Below are 20,563 nucleotides of genomic sequence, written 5' to 3' on the forward strand. Positions count from 1 at the left end.
AGGGCTTCTGAGAGGAGGAATCCTTTGAGATGGGTTCTGATGAGAATTCTGGGAATTGAGGGTGTATTTTCAGGATGGGGAAGCAAATTTAAAGATCCAGAGGCCCTTTATTTTTCTCATTTTTGACAACTTGCTTTGTACCTGGGATTGTTGTAAACACTGGGGATAAGGCAGGAAGGAAAACAGAATCTCTGTGTTCATGGTGGTGGAGAGCACTTGAAGCCATTTTAGAAAACCTGAAAGTCAATCGGTATGGCAGGATTGCAGGGAGCAAGGAGGAGTGTGCATCAGGCCAGACCTGAAGGGCTTTGAGGCAAAAATATGAGTTTGGACTTTGTCCTCAGGACAGTGGGGAGCCATGAACCAGTTTCCAGCAGCAGGGGTTGCCACTCTGAGAGGAAGGATGGGGCGTCGAGAGGATGTATGAGGCACCACCAGAGGACACGCTGCGGAAAAGTCCTTATAAGAAGAAGGCCGCGGGGTAAAGTGGGGGGGGCAGAAGAACAGGGGCGGTGAAGGGGCGGGGTTGCGATCGCCCAGGCAACATAGGCCGCACCAAACTATTGGCTGGTCTTCAATGCGTCATCCTCCTCCGCCCCGCAGCGTCCGCCTTCGGAACCCAGGGGGCGCGGCCCCAGCGAGAGGCTCAGTCCCGCCCGTCCGGAAAACGGGTTGGAGTGACGAGTGCCAGCCACTCTTGCTCCGCGACGCGGTCCAAGCTAGTAGAAAGAGATCGTAGCAATAATGACGATCTCGGAGCGAGGATAGTAACTGAGTTGAAAGAAACAGCGTTGATATCCCCTCCACTCTAGAGACGTGGCCCCGCCTCCCAGCTAGTTGCAATCCTTTAAATGGTCCGCGGAGCAAGGGAGGGGAGGACCAGTGGGGCGTCTCCTGGCGACGGCCTGGTGGCCCCGCCCAACTAATCCGCGCCCCGCGGCGGGCAGCACTCCAGCCAATCGTGGCTCGCGGCTTGGCTCCCGGGCTGAGCTGGGTGGGCCTGAGGCCAGACTGAGAGGCCCCGGGGAGGTGAGCGAGGGCCTTACCCAGCACTGGAGGGTCGCAAAGCCGCGGGCGTTCCCGGAGGTGGTCATTGCGAACCTGGTAGCTGAGGTGAGGTGTGGCTGCCTGGCTTGGGATCTGCCTTGGGTTGGGAGAGGTGGAGGCGCGCCTCCGAGAGTTGCGGAGGCGGGGTACTGGCGGGAGTAGGGGGCGCAGCTTAAGGAGAAGGTTAGGGACCGGAGTTTCGAGATCCTGGACGGAAGGCGAAGTTTTGGTGGCAGGATCTTCAAGTGAAGGGAGTTTGAAGCTGGGACATGGGGTGTTTGGAGAAGCAAGAAAAGTAGAGAAGGAACTTTTGGGGTAGGAAATCTGAAGATTAGGACAATTCGGGCCTCCGGGACGGGTTGAATTCGGGGTTCTAGTGTTCAGGAAAAGGTGTGAGGGGTTGGGCTGGGATCCCAGGCATTTGGAGAAGCGCGAGAACTAGGGGCAAGGACTCTTGGTCTCCAAGACGCCGTGTCGGAGAGGGGGTGCTGGGGAGAGTTCCCTGTCAGGTATTGGAGCCAGAGGGGGAGAATGGAGGTGAAGTCGAGAAGCGTTTGAAAGACGGGAGAACAGGGGAAGTGGACGGGAGAAGGTCTCAAAATTGAGATACCTAGTGTCCCCAGCGGAGTGCGTCGTAGAGCATTTGTAAATCTTTGAGCATTATGTTGGGGTCTGGGTCTCTGAACCCGAGAGCAGTTTGAGGGGAAAATCCAGGACCTTCTGCGGTCCGAAGAAAAGCAGTTTCAGAGCCAGAGTCTGGAGTGGGGGAGGGGTGTTCCGGGCTTGGAGCTCAGACCCTCCACCCTGGAGGCGGTGGAGGGCGGGGCTCGGCCGGCGCCCGGCCGCTGGACGTCCGGGTTCCCTTCCCCCACGTACTGCGGGCCCCTCTGCGCATGCCCTGGGGGAGGGCGGGGAAGGTTAGTCCCTGCGGCGTGCGTAGCCCTCCGGGAATTGTAGTGCGTGCTCAACGTCAGTGCGTGTACCTGGCGGCTGTTGGCCCACATTTCCCAGAAGCCTCTGGGCCAAATTGGGGCGTGTCCGAATGCTGAAAGGAGACTCCGTAAAGGGGCGGGGCCTGTAAGGGCCGACGTCTGGTTGGATGGGCCGGTAGGGGCGGGGCTTGGCTTGAGTCGAGTTTTAGCAAGTTTTCCTGCGGGGCGACCCCTGGGAGAATCTGAAGGCACCCTCGAGGGCATGAGGAGGCTCCTTCACTGTCATTGGGCGCGCTCCCAAGTCAGTTAGCGAGAGGGCATGGACAGAAACATCTTACCTGTGAAAGAAGAGAGTCCATAGATAAGTGCCCTTATAGGGCTCCAGGTGGCTGGAATATAGTAGGCACTCAAATAAAATATCGAATGAATAAATGGCAACTAACTCTTGTTCATTAAGTGTGTAATTTCACATTACTTCCCAAGATCACACAGCTGAGCAGTGTGAAAGGCAGAATTCAAACCCAGGATTCTCTGCTTTGAGGCCAGGTCTCTGTACTCAACCCCTGTCTTGTGTATGTCACATTTGAAGAAGGTTATTGTGGAAAGAACAGCTTTAAGATTTAGGGGGACTTGAGTTAGTATCCTCATCTTGCAGATGAGGAAGTTGAGTCTCAAGGAGGTAGATTCACTATTTGAGCCCACATGGGCAAGTAAGTGGGATTCAAACCCAGCTGTTTAAGTCCAGATTTTCTTTTTTTTTTTTGATGTGGATCATTTTTAAAGTCCTTACTGAATTTGTTACAATATTGCTTCTGTTTTATGGTTTTCTTTTTTTTTTTCTATTTTTTGGTCGCAAGGCATGTGGGGTCTTAGCTCCCCAACCAGGGACCGAACCTGCACCCCCTGCATTGGAAGGCGAAGTCTTACCTACTGGACCGCCAGGGAAGCCCCCCAGATCTTGTTTTCTTTTCTTTTCTTTTTTTAAATTAATTTATTTATTTTTGGCTGCGTTGAGTCTTCGTTGCTGTGCACAGGCTTTCTCTAGTTGTGACAAGCAGGGGCTACTCTTTGTTGTGGTACACGTTTCTCACTGCGGTGGCTTCTCTTGTTGCGGAGCACAGGCTCTGGGCCCATGGGCTTCATTAGTTGTGGCACGCAGGCTCAGTAGTTGTGGCTCACGGGCTCTAGAGCGCAGGCTCAGTAGTTGTGGCGCACGGGCTTAGTTGCTCCGTGGCATGTCGGATCTTCCTGGACCAGGGCTCGAACCCGTGTCCCCTGCATTGGCAGGTGGATTCTTAACCACTGTGCCACGAGGGAAGTTCCAGATCTTGTTTTCTTAATCATATACATTTACTCTCCTCCTTAGCCTTGTGGGATTCATGCTATCTCCATTTTATAGATGCAGAAACTGAAGTTTGGATCATTACAAATCAACAACAACCATACAGGAGATTCAGGGTTTGAACTAGCCCTGGTGTGTCTAACTTGCCCCTCTTCTCTCCACAGGGCATCATGGTAGGAGGCTTGAAGAGGAAACACTCAGATCTGGAGGAGGAAGAGGAGGATGAGAAGTGGGACTGGGGTCCAGCAGGCCTGCGGAGCTACCAGCAAGCCCTGCTCCGTATCTCCCTAGACAAAGTCCAGCGAAGCCTGGGCCCCCGAGCACCCAGCCTTCGCAGGCATGTCCTCATCCACAATACCCTCCAGCAGCTCCAAGCTGCGCTTTGCCTGACTCCTGCACCTGCCCTGCCCCCAGAGCCCCTCTTCCTGGGCGAGGAGGACTTCTCCCTGTCGGCCACCATCGGCTCTATTCTCAGGGAGCTGGAGACCTCCATGGATGAGACTGAGCCCCCTCAGAATCCAGTGGCTCCCCCGGGCCCCCAGAATGAAGTGCTGCCCCAGCCCGATCCAGTCTTCTTAGAAGCTCTGAGCTCCCGGTACCTGGGGGACTCTGGCCTGGATGACTTCTTCCTGGACATTGACACATCTGCAGTGGAGAAGGAGCCTTCACTGGCCCCACCAGAGCCTCCTCACAACCTTTTCTGTGCCCCAGGGTCCTGGGAGTGGAATGAACTAGATCACATCATGGAAATCATTCTGGGATCCTAAAACTTTGATGGGGGGTGCCTCTTCCTCGTCGCAGCCTTGGTGGGCTGAATCCCTGGATGCAACTGTGTGTGTGTGTGTGTGTGTGTGTGTGTGTGTGTGTGTGTGTGTGTGTGTGTGTGTTTTGATGGGGGCTCTAAGCAGTGGCTGTGGCCTCCTTCCTCCCATTTCAGGGTTCCAGATTGTCTCGCATGTATGTGTGTGTCTAGTTATCGCAACCTTCTGTGAAGGTGGGTCTTCCTGAATTAATTTATCTGTTCCAAATGCCTTAATGAGACTCTGTTTCTGGGAGTCTGATTTCCCACTTCCACATTTCTTCTGCCTTTCCCTCCAGTTCCTACTCCCCTTGTGTCCACTGGGGCCTCAGGGAAGATAGTTTGGGCCTGTCAAAGGATGACAGGGATGTGCGCCTGATTGCTATGGAAACCCAGCCTCTGCCTCTTGCACCTCCAGGTAGTGGGAGGGGCTGGCCTCCTCCCCACAGGCTGAACCCCACCTCCTTCACAGGACCGCAATCCAAGCAGCCTCCTGATTCATGACCAGGCCGGACCACGTGCAATAGGGTGGAAACCAAACTGCTCCATGCCACATTATTTAAAAGAAAGGCGGGTTTTGTGGTGGTTTTTTGTTTCTGTTTTTGTTTTTTGATTGTTTGTAATGATTTTTTTTTTTTTAATAAAAGTACTTTGGAAGGAGTGGTGTTGCCTAAAGTTTCTAAACTTCAGTGGGTTAGTGGGAGGGACCTGCTAATTTCCCTAGACTCCTGTACCCCTTCCCTGTCAAAGGTGGGGCAGGTATATTATTAAACATAACATTTATTGAATGCTTTTTAAGAGCACTGTTCTACCTACTTTATTTGAATTAAGTCATCTAATCCTCATGATTATACAGAAATAGATACTGTTACCACGTTTTACATAGGAGGAGCTTACGGTTCAGAGAGGCCAAGTCACTTGCTCAGGGTCACACAGCCAGGAAGAATGAGGACCAAGGAGCTAGAACTCAAATTCAGTCTACCTCCAGAGCCTTCTTAACAATTGTATTTGTTGCTTCTTGGTAGATTTAGATTCCCCAGACACATGGGTGGACACAGGAGAGAGAAACTGGGTCACATGAATTACATGTCAAATGATAGAGCCCTCTGGCATGTAAAAGTCAGCCCTTTCATTGCATGAAATGTGCTGGTGAGGCCCAGAGGAGAAAGAAAATGCCCAAAGACCCCCAGTACTAACAGCAGATCTTTCTAGAAAACTGTTGGCTAGGAAGCAGAGTAAAGTTAATGGTTCTAATGATTTATTTAAGAGGTGCAAGCCCAGGCTGGTGAGAGTGAGGGGGAAAAAAGGGAGGCCAGGGAAGATGTGTTGAGATACATTGCTGCAGGGACTTCCCTGGCAGTCCAGGGGTTAAGACTCCATGCTTCCAATGCAAGGGGTGCAGCCAAAAAAAAAAAAAGATATATTGCTGCACTGGCTAGGCCTCCACAAAGACCTTTGAAGACATGGCAGCAGGTAAGGTTACACAGCACTTAGGGACTTTTCTAGAAGGGTTGCAAGGAGGAACTGCACCTGGGTGTAATACACAGGGAAAGGAGGGGGATTTTGCCTTTGTTTTCTGGCTCAAAGCCAGATTCTCACCCTGAGAGGGGCATTGCATCTAAGTCTGTAAACAGCTGGGTAAGTAACAGGTGGGTGCCAATCCGGAGAAAGAGGAGGTGGTCAAGGGATCTCAAGAAGGTACATGGGGTCCACACTGATATGTGGATGCCCAGTGGATCGTGTCTAACTCCTAGTTAAAACTTTTAGTGACTTCTCACACTCAGAATAAAACCCCAACCCCTGCAAGGCCTGACAATCTTGCTTCTAACTTCCCCAGTTTAATCTCCCATTCTCCCCTCCCTCACAACTCCAGGTGGCCCCAGGGCTTTTGCACTTGCTGTTAACAGCACAGAGGACACTTCCTCCATAGTTTCACCAATCTAAATGTCCCCTTGTCAGAGAGGTCTTCCCTGCCCTTCCTAGTTCAACATGACCAGGTGCACCCCCAACCCAGCCCACTTCCCATTGTTTGATTTTCTTAGTAGCACCTATCCAATCTCAAGTTATTTATGACCCATTTATGCTTAGGCTCCTGGTCTGTTGGAGAAATCTCTCAGAGAGAGGGGTCATGTTGTAGTGCATAGAACTATGCTTGGCACAGATAAGCACTCAAATTTTTGTTGCTGTTGTTGTTGAGAAGGCGAACTCCCAACTTTGCAATGGCCAAGCCTCCCCACCTCTCTCAACTCATCTCCCCCACACCATTCTCTGCTGTTCTTCAAACACACCATGTCCCACCCTCAAGACCTGGAGTAACACCTGCCTCACTGAGCGATCATGCCAAGTGTGTAAGAGGGCGTCTGATGCACACCAAGTATTCCAATATTGCTCAAATTTACTGAGTGCCTACTGTGGACCTGGCATTCTTCCAGGCACATGAACAAAACAGAGTTCCCGCTCTCATAAAGCATCATGGTGGGAGAAGGCTGAAAAATACACGAGTGTGTACTGTTTACTGAAATAAACAGTAAAATGTAGTCTGTCCAGGGGTGATAACTGCTGTGGAGAGAAAGCAGGAGAGTGATGGGGGTGCTGCTGTTTAGATGGGATGGCCAGAGAAGGCCTCACTGACAAGATGACATTTGAGAAAGACCCGAAGGAGGTGAGAAGTGAGCCATGTAAATCCGTGGGGAAACAATCCTGGTGGCAGGAACACCGTGCAAAGGCCCTGTGGTCAGAGCATGAGTGGAGTGTTTGAAGGACCATTTGGAGGTCTGTGTGGCTGGAGTAGAGGGAGCAAGGGGGAGAGTACTAGGAGATGAGATGAGAAAGAGTTGAGGGGGGCAAATCATGTAGAATCTTGTGGGAGTCCCGTAGGGAATATTTGAGCTTTACCCTGAACCCTGAGTGAGATGGAAGGCATGGGATGGCATTGAGCAGTGGAGGAAGGAGATCTGACTCACTTTTACATGGACTCTCTTTGCCCTAAAGATACAGGAGTGAAGAGGAATCATGGAGCTTGTTAGGACCACAGTGAGTCCAGAATGAGGAGCACCCCAACTTTCCAGATCATCACACTGAGGCTCAGAGAGGCCCAGCTCCAGCCGTCAAGAAACTGGCAAGATAAGTGGAAAGGCTGGCCCTGCAGAGGGAACCGGGTCCCTGAGGGCAGAGTCCGCGTTCCCCAAGCTGCCCTCCGCCCTCCGGCCCCGCGGTGGGGGATGGGCCTCGGCCACCTCGGTCCCTCCCACCTGCCCACTCTCCGCCCCGAGCTGGGTGCCCGGGAGCCCCGCCGGCGCCTCCTCTCTCCCCAGGGGCCAGGTGGGGCGGCCGGCTGGGGGCGGGGCGCTCCCCCGAACCCCCCTCCCTCCCCAGCTGGCGGAGGCTCCGCCCCAGGGCTGCCTGGCCAGTGGCTTCGCTTCTGGTTTCATTTCCCAAGGCCCGGGCTCTCTCCTTTTCCCTCCCCCGAGCCCTTTGAATTCCTGGCTCCTTTTCCACTTTCTGGTCTCAGCTCCAATGTCACCTCCTCAGGGAGACTCTCCCGGACCACCCTGGCTGCAGGCACCTCTCTCCCGGCCTCTCTATTACCCCGTCCTATTTGTATTCTCCAAGTCAACTGAACAGAAGCAGAAAGTATCTTCCTCATTTATTCATCTTTCAGGGTCTTCTCATCCCACTCAGAATGAAAAACAAAGGTCCAAAGAGTGCTCTCAGCAGCGGTCCCCAACCTTTTTGGCACCAGGGACCGGTTTCGTGGAAGACAATTTTTCCACAGACGTGCATGTGTGTGTGTAGGAATGGTTCAGGCGGTAATGCAAGCGATGGGGAGCGATGGGGAGCGATGGCGAGCGGCAGATGAAGCTTCTGTTGCTCGCTCTCCCGCCGCTCACCTCCTGCTGTGCGGCCCGGTCCCTAACAGGCGGGGGACCAGTACCGGTCCGCGGCCTGTAAGTTGGGGACCCCTGCTCTAAAGGGCCTGAAAACTTCTCTGACCTCTTCCCTGGCAGCAGAGACAGCACCTCTCAGCCCAGGGCCTTTGCACTGGCCCTTTCTTCTGGCTGCAACACTCTTCTTCCAGAGCTTTACTACCTCTCCCACTTCATCAAGTCTCTACTCGATGTCACCTCTTCGGAGACCCCTCCGCCACCACTGGCTGCCTGTCCAAACTGCACACCCTTTCATTACTCTCGTCCTGCTCTGCTTTTCCTTTTCACTTGTCACCTTCTAAGATACTAAGTAATTGCTTTATTAAGTTTATTATTGTCCACCTCCTCACATCAGGGATTTTTGTTTATAATTTTACTGCCATATCTTCAGTGCCTAGAACAGTGCCTGGCACACAATTTATTTGTTTTCGTATTTCTTTTTCCACCCCATCCATCCCCTCATCCATGAGAAGAGAGGCTCTGTGAGGCGATTCCAGAGCTGTAGCCCCATTGTCTACAAAAGTGCCCACAACATAGTAGGTGCTCAATAAACACATGTTAATCAAACTCCTCAGACTCCTGTGAGCTCTTCTTCCCTTTATGACCTGGAAAGAGCCACTTGGAGACTCTGAGTCTCCTTTTTCCCAGGCCAAAAAGATAGGTTGCGAGGGAAATTATGTGAATTTGCCTAGCAGATTAGCATTTTACCCTCTCTTTATTATGAAAAATTTCAAGCACAGAGAAATGATAGAAAAAGAAAAAAAGTATGTCTTCTGAGCACTTGAATACCCTCCCACCTAGATTTAATTTTCAACATTTTAAGTTTCCTTTACCTGTAGATGTGTATGTACATTTTTTGCTGAACCATTGGAGAGTAAATTGCTGACATCTTGACATTCTACCCCTAATTAATAGCTCAGCAGACATCTCTTGAGAGTAAGGACACTTGTCTACAAACCACAATCCTTTTTCACATCTAAGAGAATTAAGAATTCCCTAATATCATCTAATATTCAGTCTATATTCAAATTTTCCCAGTTTTCTCAAGAATGTCTTTTATAGAAGTTTTTACGCCCAAATCAAAACCAGAATCTAATGCAGGTTCACATGCCTATTTGGTTGTAATAAAGAAATTATATAGTATCTTTTATTCTGAAACTTCCTCCCCCTCAACCCCACCAATCCCTTCTTGTGATTTCTTGAAATTGAATTTTTGGTAGAACAACCCAGTTGTGCTGTAGATGTCCCATATTCTGTTTTTGTCTGATTGTGTTTGTGTTTAATTTTGTACATGCGAATTCGACTCTTGCAGAAACCCTATGTGGCAGGTACTCTAGCTGAGTTTTTTTTTTTTTTAATCTCCTTGTATAATTATATTTATTTATTTATTTATTTATTTATTTATTTATTTATGGCTGCGTTGGGTCTTCGTTTCTGTGCGAGGGCTTTCTCCAGTTGCGGCAAGCTGGGGCCACTCTTCATCGCAGTGCGCTGGCCTCTCACTATCGAGGCCTCTCTTGTTGGCGGAGCACAGGCTCCAGACGCGCAGGCTCAGTAGTTGTGGCTCACGGGCCTAGTTGCTCCGCGGCATGTGGGATCTTCCCAGACCAGGGCTCGAACCTGTGTCCCCTGCATTGGCAGGCAGATTCTCAACCACTGCGCCACCAGGGAAGCCCTATATTTAAACTTTTTTTTTTTTTTTTTTGTCTGTGCCCCACAGCATGCGGGATCTTAATTCCCTGACCAGGGATTGAACCCGTGCCCCCTGCAATGGAAGCGTGGAGTCTTAACCACTGGACCACCAGGGAAGTCCCTGTTTGTGTTTGTCACTCTCTGTTCCCTATATAAGCTGGAGGTTGGGTCTAGACACCTGATGAGACTCAGTTTATGAAATTTAACAGGGAGACTCCACAAGGAATGTTGTGTACTTCCTAACGCATCACATCAGGTGACACTGCTGTGGATACAAAGTTTCATTACATGGTTAAGGTGTTGAGCATCACACCTCCACAACATAAAAGGATATTTCCCCCTTTGCAGTTAGCAAGGAATCTGTGGGATGATTCCTTGGAAGCTGTCAAGATCCTGTTCCCCACTAAACTTTTACCCTAAGGGGTGAGCATCCATTGATAACGGTTGCCTGAATCAACCAGTCTAGTTAGCATTTTTTAAACTTAATTAATTTATTTTTATTTTTGGCTGCCTTGGGTCTTTGTTGATGCGCGCGGGCTTTTCTCTAGTTGCAGCGAGCGGGGGCTACTCTTTGTTGCGGTGTGCGGGCTTCTCATTGGGTGGCTTCTCTTGTTGCGGAGCACATGCTCTAGGCACGCGGGCTTCAGTAGTTGTGGCACTCGGGCTCAGTAGTTGTGGCTCGTGGGCTCAGTAGTTGTGGCTCGCGGGCTTAGTTGCTCCACGGCACGTGGGATCTTCCCGGACCAGGGCTCGAACCCGAGTCCCCTGAATTGGCAGGCGGATTCTTAACCACTGTGCCACCAGGGAAGCCCTAGTTAGCATTTTTGATATCTTACTTTGGTCAGGAGTTTTATTCACGAACAGTTCTTCCCATAGGAGGAGTTAGCAAATGAGCTACTTGAAGAAGGTTAAGTCCCATTGTCGGTTTATCCGACAAGTATTAAACTCCTGCCTACTTGCGCCCCACCCTGAATGTCTCACTTGAACTAAGCACCTGTGCTATTACCACAACAGCTATTAATACTGAAAAAAAGGACACGTTACACACCACTCTGAGCATTTTGCAGGAATTGTTTATTTAATCCTCAAAACAATCCTCTGAGCCAGACGCTATTTCTCTCATTTTAAAAGTGAGGAAACTGAGACCCTCCTAAGGGACTAAAGCACTTGCCCAAAGTCAAACAGCTACTTAGGGAATGGAGCCCAGGGTGGGATTCCAGTGGCATCCCACCCTCACCCTCCCACTCCAGCCTGTAACCACGATTGAATACAACTACCCAGCATTTCCTGATATAGTGCTCTTATAGGTACTACCTTATTTTAATTTTCCTAACTCTCAAGAGGTAGGCAAGAAGACCCCCATTTAACAGACTTTGTAGGCTCAGAGACCAAGGTCACACACCGAGTGAGTGTGAGTCCGAATTTGAACCCAGGCCTAGCTAGCCTAGAGTGTAGATCCCTGTTGGGGCTGGGTGCGAAAGAAGCTCAGTTACTGGGTTTGGCAGGTGCGTGGGCAGGTGTGAGGGGCCCGCACCTTAGGAGACAAAAGTCCCAACCCACCACTGTCCCACAGGGCAAAGAGCCACCCTACCTTCCCCCCTCCCCTCACGCAGCTACCCGAACATGCGCCCTGAAGCCAACTTCCTCCCTCTTCGAACCTGCCCCCTACGGGCTCCGCCCATCACCGTCTAGGACCAATCCCTGGATGAAGGGCGGGGTTGCCACGGGAGTGGGCGGTAGCTAAGGGGAGTCAGTAGCCTGGAGTCGTGAGCCGGAGTCAGAACTGCGTCTCTCAACTCAGGCGCCGGTTGCTGAAGGGGAGCAGGCGAGCAATGCTGCCGCCAGCGCTTCCTGATTGGCTGCGGGTGGCTCCCTCTTCGTTCTGATTGGCAGCTGTTGAGCTGGGTATGTAAATGAAGGGAAGAGGCCTGGGAAAGAAGGGGTACTGGCCGCGGGGTCCCTTGGCAGGTTCGATCCCCGGGTCCGGCAGGTGCGCGCCAGGGCTGCCCGGGATCGAGACTCACGGGCCTCTCTGTGCCGCCCGCCCCGGCCAGGCCGGGTGAATCACGCCGCAGCCCGGGAAGGGGGCGGAGGCGCCGGCTCCCTGGCTCCGGCTGCGTGACTCACCCGCCCCCGCCGCCGCCGCTTCGGGAGGAGTAGCCTCCACTGCCTTCCGGAAACGAGCGGAGGCCGAGAGGGCAGAACAGCTCTCCGGGGATCCCGGCACGCAAGGTCCCGGGTGGCAAGCAGGAAAGACCGCGTCCCGCGGGGCAGCGTAAAGGGTCCCGGGGTATGGGGAACCGGAATACCCGGGGGAAAGCCGGCCTAGTGCCGCTAGGGGGCGCCGGGACCGGGGGGGGGCGGAGTCGGGGGTGGGGGCTGAATTCCTGCGGTTCCGGATGCTCGGGTCTGCTGGGAAGGAGGCGAGGACCCAGTTTTGAGTAGTGTGAGGGGTCACTCTTAAAGTTCTGCTGGGCAAGGATCTGGGTACTGTACCTGCAGGGTGCCTGGCTTAAAAAAGCAGGTTGGCTCAGGGGCACCCACCCCGGGGAAAGTGTGTCCTCAAACTTCTCTCCGTGAACCCCGTGCCCATCAGGATTTTCCGGCAAGCTCTGTCCACTCTGTCTCCCAAATAAATCCTGAATCGACCAACTTCCTTCCATGTCCACTACCGCCTTATACTCCCAAGTCACCATCTTTGCCGACCCCAAAGAGTGCAGTAGCCTTCGAATGGATCTCAGGGCCACCCTCCCCGCCGCCCCCCCGCCCCTCTCCGTCCCCCCACCCCTTCCTCTTAGCAGCCAAGGGGATCTTCTGGAAACTTAATCAGTCCACAACACCACTCTCCCTGCTCAAAACCCTTCAATGACTTCCCACCACACTCACAATAAAAATCCAAGCTCCTTGCCTCTGCCTACTCTCGGACCCCCTCTTCCCCAGCCCTCAGCCCCTGTCTCTCTGTGCACTGACCACAGAGTCTTTTTTCAGTTCAAACTCATCCAGCCTCTAGGTCTTTCTTTGCCTTTGTTGTTCTTTATTCCCAGAATGCCTTCCCCCTGGTTCTTCCATGGCTGATTCCTTCTCATACTTGAGGGCTCATTTCAGTTGTCACCTCCTCAGGGGAGCCTTCCTTGACCACTCTCCAGAAACTTTTAGTCTCTTCCTAGCACCATCTGTACATTTCCTGTATTTGTCTATTTATCTATTGTCTGATAGTATTAGTAGACAATAAATATTTGATTAAACCATGTAAAACAATTGCTTTTGTGGGTAAAAAAAAAAAAGGTTGAATATTGGACATTTCACATGGTTCATTGAAGAAATAAATAATAATAGTTATTATTAATAGTACTTATTCACAGGAGTAATTGCTATGTACCAGGCACTGTTCTAAGTGCTTTTTGTATCTCATTTATTCCTTAAAACAACTCTAGGAAATAGATACAATTATCATTCGTGTCTTAAAGTTTCCCTAAGAAAGCCTAGGCTCAGAGAGGTTAAGTGATTTGCCCAAGATCACACGGACAGCAGTGGTACGAACTTCACATTGGCTGTCCATAAGTGAATGACTCTTCCCTCCCCACAGATGATGCTGAGCAAGGGCCTGAAGCGAAAGCGGGAGGAGGAGGAGGAGGAGAAAGAAGCCCTGGCAGTCGACACCTGGTGGCTGGATCCTGGCCACCCAGCAGTGGCACAGGCACCCCCAGCCGTGGCCTCCAGTTCCCTCTTTGACCTTTCAGTGCTCAAGCTGCACCACAGCCTGCGGCAGAGTGAACCGGACCTGCGGCACCTGGTGCTCGTAGTGAACACACTGCGGCGAATTCAGGCGTCCATGGCACCCACAGCTGCCCTGCCACCTGTGCCCAGCCCGCCTACAGCCCCAGGCATAGCTGACAACCTGCTGGCCAGCTCTGATGCCGCCCTCTCAGCCTCCATGGCCAGCCTTCTGGAGGACCTCAGCCATATTGAGGGCCTGAGCCAGGCTCCCCAGCCCCTGGTAGATGAGGGGCCACCAGGCCGCCCCACTGGGGGAGCCCCACCCAGCTTGGGTGCCTTGGACCTGCTCAGCCCAGCCACTGGATGTCTGCTGGACGATGGGCTTGAGGGCCTGTTTGAGGACATTGACACATCCATGTATGACAGTGAACTTTGGGCACCAGCCTCTGAGGGCCACAAATCTAGCCCTGAGGATGGGCCAGGCAAGGAGGAAGCTCCAGAGCTGGACGAGGCCGAACTGGACTACCTCATGGATGTGCTGGTGGGCACACAGGCACTGGAGCGGCCACCAGGGCCAGGGCGCTGACTCCCTCCAGAGCTGGGATGTTGATCTGGTGTCCAAACTGAGCCTGGTGGCTGGACCAACTCTCCTTTGAAAGACACAGCTGGCTTCCCTAGAGAGGGGCTTTGGAGAGAAAGAATCCAGTCCTGGGCAACTTAACCTCCGTCCTCTGGTCTCTGGCTGATGGGGGGAGTCTGGAATTGGCCCTTGTGATGAAATGACAGGGCCTAGTGGCTGGAATGTGATTGGGCCAGGCCCAGTGCTGAATCCCTGGAGGCACAGCTTGGTATACTCTTTCCCTGATGTGGGAAAAGACCCCAACCAGTTTTTTTGAAATTAAAGCCAGTCGTGGGAAGTCTCAAGTCTGTGTATTGCTTTATTTCTGGGCTAAGGCGAGGGTGATAAAATAACCTCTAACATTTATTGAGCCATGGACACCCAGCACAGTTCTAAGTACTTGACATGTGTTAACTGATTTAATCCTCATAACAAGATGGGCATATTATTAGCCCCATTTTACAGTTGAGAAAACTGAGGCTCCAAGAAGTCATCACTTGAGGAGATAGGTTTCAAACTTTACTGCTTTTTGGTCTGAGAAGCAGACCAGTTAGGTCTGGTAACTGGCCCTCTGGAAAACTCCTGGAACATATTCAGCCAGGTCTCCCTGATATGGCCGTGTGTGTACATGGTGGTGGAGGAGGAGCCCCGGGCCACTGTTTGAAAATGAAATCTAGTCCTTGCCTGGAGTCTACCTGTGTGTCTTGCGGGCTGGGGTGGGGGCAGATGGGAGCTTTCAGAATGAGCCAGAAATAAAAGCACAAAGCTAAAGGCTGGATGGAGCCTGTCCTTGGAGCGCTGAGAGCCAGCTCTCCAGGAAAACACTGAAAGAAAGGGAGACTCCAGCAAGTTTTAAATAAAATCCACTCTGGGTCTCAAATCTCTCTTTGGGCAAGGGATAAGGCAGCTTGGAAGCTGATTCCGAAATAAAGTCACCAAGTGTGGTGGCTTGACAGAACGGCAGGCGATCCTGCTTTCCTTCTAGAAGAAACTCGGGCCCCAGCGAGCTGGGGCCACCTGCCCGACAGCCTGTGTGGTAGGGTTGGCCTGAGCGCCGGGTGTCTGCACCGCCCCCGCCGTCCAGCCGCATTCCTGGCCCCGCTGGGAGGGGCCGCACACTCAGAGGCCTGGCACGGGACCCAGGCAGCGTCCTTCCTGGCGGCCGTGGGGGCAGGGCAGCGCCCGGGGTACGGGACGGGGGGAGGGGCACGATGAAAGCTGCATCGGGGGAGGGTGGAGGTGGGTTGGGGGGAGGGGCAGAGGGTCGGACGGTGACCTGAGGGGCTGGCTGCACTTCGAATGCGGGAAGCCCCGGCTAAGGGACACTAAAATCGTGGGGCCCGGGTGCCTCCACTCTGGCCGGAAGCTTCAGGGAGGCTGAAGCTGGGGTGGAAACGGGGGGGTGGGGTAGGGAGGGGGGACAGGGGAGGGGAGAGAGGCAGGCAGCTTCGGCCGGCCGCTCTGGCCTGGAAGGGGCGGGCAGAGTGGAGCTTCCTGGAGGAGCGGAGGAAGTCGTGCCCATTTCTGGAAGTGGATGGGATGGCCCCGGGTGGGGAGTGGAAATGGCCCGAAGGGAGTTGGTGCCCAGGCTGAGGGTCTTCCGGGTGCCTGACTCCAACACCTGGTGACTCCAGCCCCTGGGCAATGGGACTCAAACACGGTTTTAACCCAGACCCAGACCTTGGGAGTTTAGGCTGAGCTCAGCAATGCCCCCTGGTGCCCAGTCTGGGGGTCTGTCCTGCCACTGCCTTAGATTCCCTGGAGACCTGACCAGTGGTCAAGGAGTCCCCAGTGCAGGGTCAGCAATGCGTTCTGTTTACAACACCCTGAGGACCTATTTCTGATGTCTCTGGGTGCCAAACTGGGGGATAATCTGTGATACCTACTTCTTTTTTTTTTTTTTTTGTCTGCGTGTTGGGTCTTCCTTGCGGCCCACAGGCTTTCTTTAGTTGCGGCGAGCGGGGGCTACTCGTCATCGGGGTGCGCAGGCTTCTCATTGCGGTGGCTTCTCTTGTTGCAGAGCACAGGCTCTAGGCGCGTGGGCTTCAGTAGTTGTGGCTTGAGGGCTCTAGAGCGCAGGCTCAGTAGTGGTGGCACATGGGCTTAGTTGCTCTGTGGCATGTGGGATCTTCCCAGACCAGGGCTCTATCCTGTGTCCCCTGCATTGGCAGGAGGATTCTTAACCACTTGCGGCACCAGGGAAGTCCCTGTGATACCTATTGATGCAGACAGCCTACCCATCTGTCAACGATGGTCCCATCTGCCCCTGTGCCTGTTTGGCAAGCGTTGCTCCCCTCTCGGCAGAGTCTCTGTGTACAGTTTCTCCGGTTGTGCATTGCACATAGGCTCCATATTTAAGGGACTACCACACGTCTCACACACCATGCATTTACATATTTATTAAGGCAGTTTCTCAGCAGATGGAGGTCAAGTGCCTTGGGGAAGGGGTGTGCCTTTTGCACAAAAGCAGCATATGGGCTAGATTAGCCCTGGTCCCATCTCCCTGGTGCCCTCGGTTTATGACAGCTTGTGCCTGAAGACCTGCCCTACTCTCCCCATGTCTGATCCCTGGACAATTGTGCAGCTCCCTGGCTCTGGTGTGCCCCTCCGCCCTCAGGCTCAACCCCAGGAGGCCACGCTACCTCGGCCAGCAGATTCCAGGGCCCACACCATTCCTAATGGAGCCGCCAGCCCTGGAGCTGGGGCTGCTTTCCACAGAGCCTCTGTGTGCTCCCACCACAACACTCCCCAGGCCAGCTCCCCTACATGGGCATTCATAGGGACCCCCATCACACACATACTCTTCTTTCATCCAGCACCTGGGAGAGCTGTCCTTGGCCTCCTTCTCCCTCCCTCATTCAGCAAAGATTTATGGGTACCTACCCTACTGTGTGCCTGGCCCTATGTAAAAGGCAAATCTGACCACATCTCTCCCCGGCTCTGGGCTCCTCAGAATGTATCCCAGTCCTCGGGGGGATCTGAACCCTGTACCGTCCAAGGCTCACCTTCTGCCCCTGTCCCATTCACTCATTCAATGAGTATTTACTGGACACCTACGGTTTGCGGTCCCAGTGTAGAGATCTAACGATGCTTAGTCAATGATGATGATGATGATGATTATTTTGGCTGCATTGGGTCTTCGTTGCTGCACGTGGGCTTTCTCTAGTTGCGGCGAGCAGGGGCTACTCTTCGTTGAGGTGCACGGGCTCCTCATTGCGGTGGCTTCTCTTGTTGCGGAGCACAGGCTCTAGGCACACAGGCTTCAGTAGTTGCAGCACATGGTCTCAGTAGTTGCGGCACGTGGGCCCGAGAGCACGCGGGCTTCAGTATTTGCAGCATGCAGGCTCAGTAGTTGTGGCTCACGGGCTCTAGAGCGCAGGCTCAGTAGTTGTGGTGCATGGGCTCAGTTGCCCTACGGCATGTGGGATCTTCCCAAACCAGGGATCAAACCCGTGTCCCCTGCCTTGGCAGGCAGACTCTTAACCACTGTGCCACCAGGGAAGTCCAGTCAATGATTATTGACTCAGTAAGCCATACTGTGTTGAAAGCCAGGCCACCTGTGTTTGAACTTCTGCTTTGCCGTTCTGTGGCTGTGTGACCCTAGGCAAGGTTCTCAACTTCTCTGGGCCTCAGGGTCCTCATCTGTAAGCTGGGACAGTAAGAGTACCTACCTCAAAGGGCTGTTGTTCTGAGGGGAGAGTGTTCTAGGCAGAGGGATGTGCAAGGGTTAGGGAGTGAGGGACCCTACAATCTTTTCAGGAATCTGTAAGCTGCTGGGTTTGATTGGAAACAGGGGGAAAGTGGTAAGGTAAGTGATGGAGCTGGAGGGGTTGGCAGGAACCAGGGCACACAAGGCCCTGGATGGGGGAACTTTACTCTGAAGGTACTAGGGTAAAGGAATCTGGAAGTAAATGGATCTCTCTGGCTGCCATTGGTGGGAGGTGAGACTGGGGGCCAGGAGTCCAGAGGGGAGGGAGGCCACGGAGGGACAGAGAAGCCTTGGAGAGGAGAGGGGAGGGGAGGGGAGAGATGCTGGAGAAGACAGGCTGTGGGGGTGATGAGCTGCAATAGAGGAGGGGCCTAGGATGAGACCCAGGGCTCTAGCCAGGGGACTTGGGGATGGTGGCGCCACCCTGGGATGGTGACCCGGAGGGGGAGCAGGTCTGGGGTTGACACTGAGGCCAGAGAGGGACACAGTGGGTGCAGGGGTCTGTGAGGACATCCAGGGGCAGGCATCCAGGCGGCTGGGCCCCTGGGACTGGAGCTCGGTAGAGAGGGCAGGGGGCGGGAGCAGGCATAAAGGACGGGGGTGAGGAAGACAGCAGTTTCCCTGGGCTGCACTGGGTAGGACCTGGCTCCTGCTTGGCTCAGACTGGGTGGGGAGAGGGTGGTCCCTGAGGAGAGCCTTCCACCTCCTTCCTCAGCTCTGCAGGATGTCCTGTGTTTATGGAGGTGGCCTTGCCCGGAACTGGGACACTGGTGCCACCCCTTAAATTCAACTTCCCTTGGCCACACCCCCTTGGGTGAGGAAAAGCAAGAGACAGAGAGAGACAGAGAAAGAGAGACACAGAGAGACACGGAGAGAGATAAGGAATGAGGACAGAGACATAGAGGGACACATTGAGAGACAGAGACACAGAGAGAGAGACATATCTTTCACCACAAAAAACTCAGAGCAAACTGGGAAAGGAGGCTCCCTTCACCTGCTAAAGGGCAGCTACAAAAAACATACAGCTAATATCATACTTCATGGCAAAAGACTGTGCTTGTCCCCTAAGATTGGCAACAAACAAGGATATCTGCCCTCTGAGACCCAGAGAGGGACAGGATAGCCTGTACCAGCTTCCTTGTCTATCTGACCCTGAGCAGCAAGGGGTGAATTTTCTTCCCAGCTCTAGCCTGGTCTGTCATCAGATTGTTTCCACCCTCCACGCTTTGACCCTCCTGTTGGTACCCAGGGCCCTCAGAACAAAGTCGCAGCCCCTCCTCGTGGCCCTGCTGGCCCTCCCCTCATCTTCCCCTCACTCTCACGTTCACCAGTTTCTCAAAGGGACCCTTTGCACGGGCTGTTTCCTCTACCTGAAACCCACTCTCATTTATCCACCACCCACAGCTTGGCATGAACTCCTATGTATCCTTCAGGTGCCAGCTCAAATGTTACCTCCTCCAAGAAGCCCTCCATGCCATTTCTGATAGTATCAGAGTGCCAGACCCCTCTTACAGACCTGGATCCTTTTCTCAGAGCACTTAGCTCAGAGTGTGTAATTATATACTCATTTCGTTAGTCACTTCTTTAGTGTCTGCCCCCCTTGGACTGTGAGTCCTGTGAGGGCACAGTCACAGTCACTGCTGTGTCCCCAGCACCGCCCAGCCCAGGGATGGATGGATACAGAGGAGCTGTCTGCAAATAGCTGGTGAATAAGTGTATAAATGAGAAGGAGATGCAAAGGAAGGGGCATGTGTGGCTCTAGAGACACAGCCATGAACAAGGACACAGTTCTCAGCTCCTGGAAATTTCCTATGCGCTGAGCTCCATCTGGATTCAGATCCTTTGCACAGGCTGTTCCGTCTGCCCATGAAACTGTTCCACTCCCTCTTCTCTCTCTCCCTCTTTTTTGTTTGTTTGTTTGTTTTGTTTTGTTTTGTTTTGTTTGCCAAGCTGTGTGGCTTGCAGGATCCGAGTTCCCTGACCAGGGATCAAACCCATGCCTCCTGCAATGGAAGCACAGAGTCCTAACCACTGGACCGCCAGGGAATTTCCACACTCCCTCTTCTCTTGCCTAGATCCTTTGGGTCATTCAAGTCTCAGCTCACATGTCCCCTCCTACAGGAAGCCTTCCCTGATCTCCCTTCCTAGGGTGAAGTAGGTACCTTTCCTGGGCTACCCCAGCAAGGCTCTGACCTCTCTGCCTGCAATTCCCCCATCCCAACCCTGGCCACTCTGGGTCTGTCTCCCTGTTGGACTGTGAACTCTGTGAAAGCAGGCCCAGGCTATCTTGGTCACACTGTGTCCCCAGCACCATCCAGCATGGGGCTGGGCACAAGACCAGGTGCTCATTGACTGTTTGCTGACTTTGGATAAAGGACTGCTCCCTCTCTCCCCACTGGTGCTTTGCCTGTGGTCCTCCTCCCTCCTTCTGGAAAACTCTTCCCTAGCCTTTTACCTGGCTCCCTCCTCCTCAACCCTCCAGTTTGACTCCAGGAATCCTATCCTGAGCCTGCCCCCCGTGGTGAATTTAGGTCTGTCAGTGTCCCCAGTGCCCAGCAAAGGGCCTGTCACCAAGGGCTTGTGAATGTTTGTTGAATGAATAAATGAACAGAAGAATGTTTGAATGAATCAATGAATGAGAGAGGGAGAGAGAGAGAGAGAGCGCGCACCTGCAATGGAGGAAGGGTCTCCTCGGGCCCATCAGCAGCCCTGACCACACTGTTCCTTCCGCGCTTCCCGGGAGGAGTGTTCTGGCTGGGCTCCGCCACACCCCAACCCTT

The 20,563-nt window shown here is 53.1% G+C and overlaps 2 protein-coding genes across 2 annotated transcripts; both read left to right on the forward strand.

The window, feature by feature from the left end:
• Positions 1-976: 976 nt before the first annotated feature.
• Positions 977-4,780, forward strand: SERTAD3 (SERTA domain containing 3). Its single transcript, XM_059904539.1, has 2 exons — positions 977-1,113; positions 3,486-4,780. The coding sequence occupies exon 2, from the start codon at positions 3,492-3,494 to the stop codon at positions 4,086-4,088; it is 597 nt and encodes a 198-aa protein (XP_059760522.1). The 5' UTR covers positions 977-1,113; positions 3,486-3,491; the 3' UTR covers positions 4,089-4,780.
• A 6,718-nt stretch (positions 4,781-11,498) lies between these two features.
• SERTAD1 (SERTA domain containing 1) lies at positions 11,499-14,379 on the forward strand. Its single transcript, XM_059904354.1, has 2 exons — positions 11,499-11,643; positions 13,325-14,379. Exon 2 carries the CDS (start codon positions 13,325-13,327, stop codon positions 14,039-14,041), a length of 717 nt encoding a protein of 238 aa, XP_059760337.1. The 5' UTR covers positions 11,499-11,643; the 3' UTR covers positions 14,042-14,379.
• The last annotated feature ends 6,184 nt before the right edge of the window (positions 14,380-20,563 follow it).

The sequence above is a fragment of the Balaenoptera ricei genome, chromosome 19, assembly GCF_028023285.1.
Source record: "Balaenoptera ricei isolate mBalRic1 chromosome 19, mBalRic1.hap2, whole genome shotgun sequence".
Taxonomy (NCBI): Eukaryota; Metazoa; Chordata; class Mammalia; order Artiodactyla; family Balaenopteridae; genus Balaenoptera; species Balaenoptera ricei.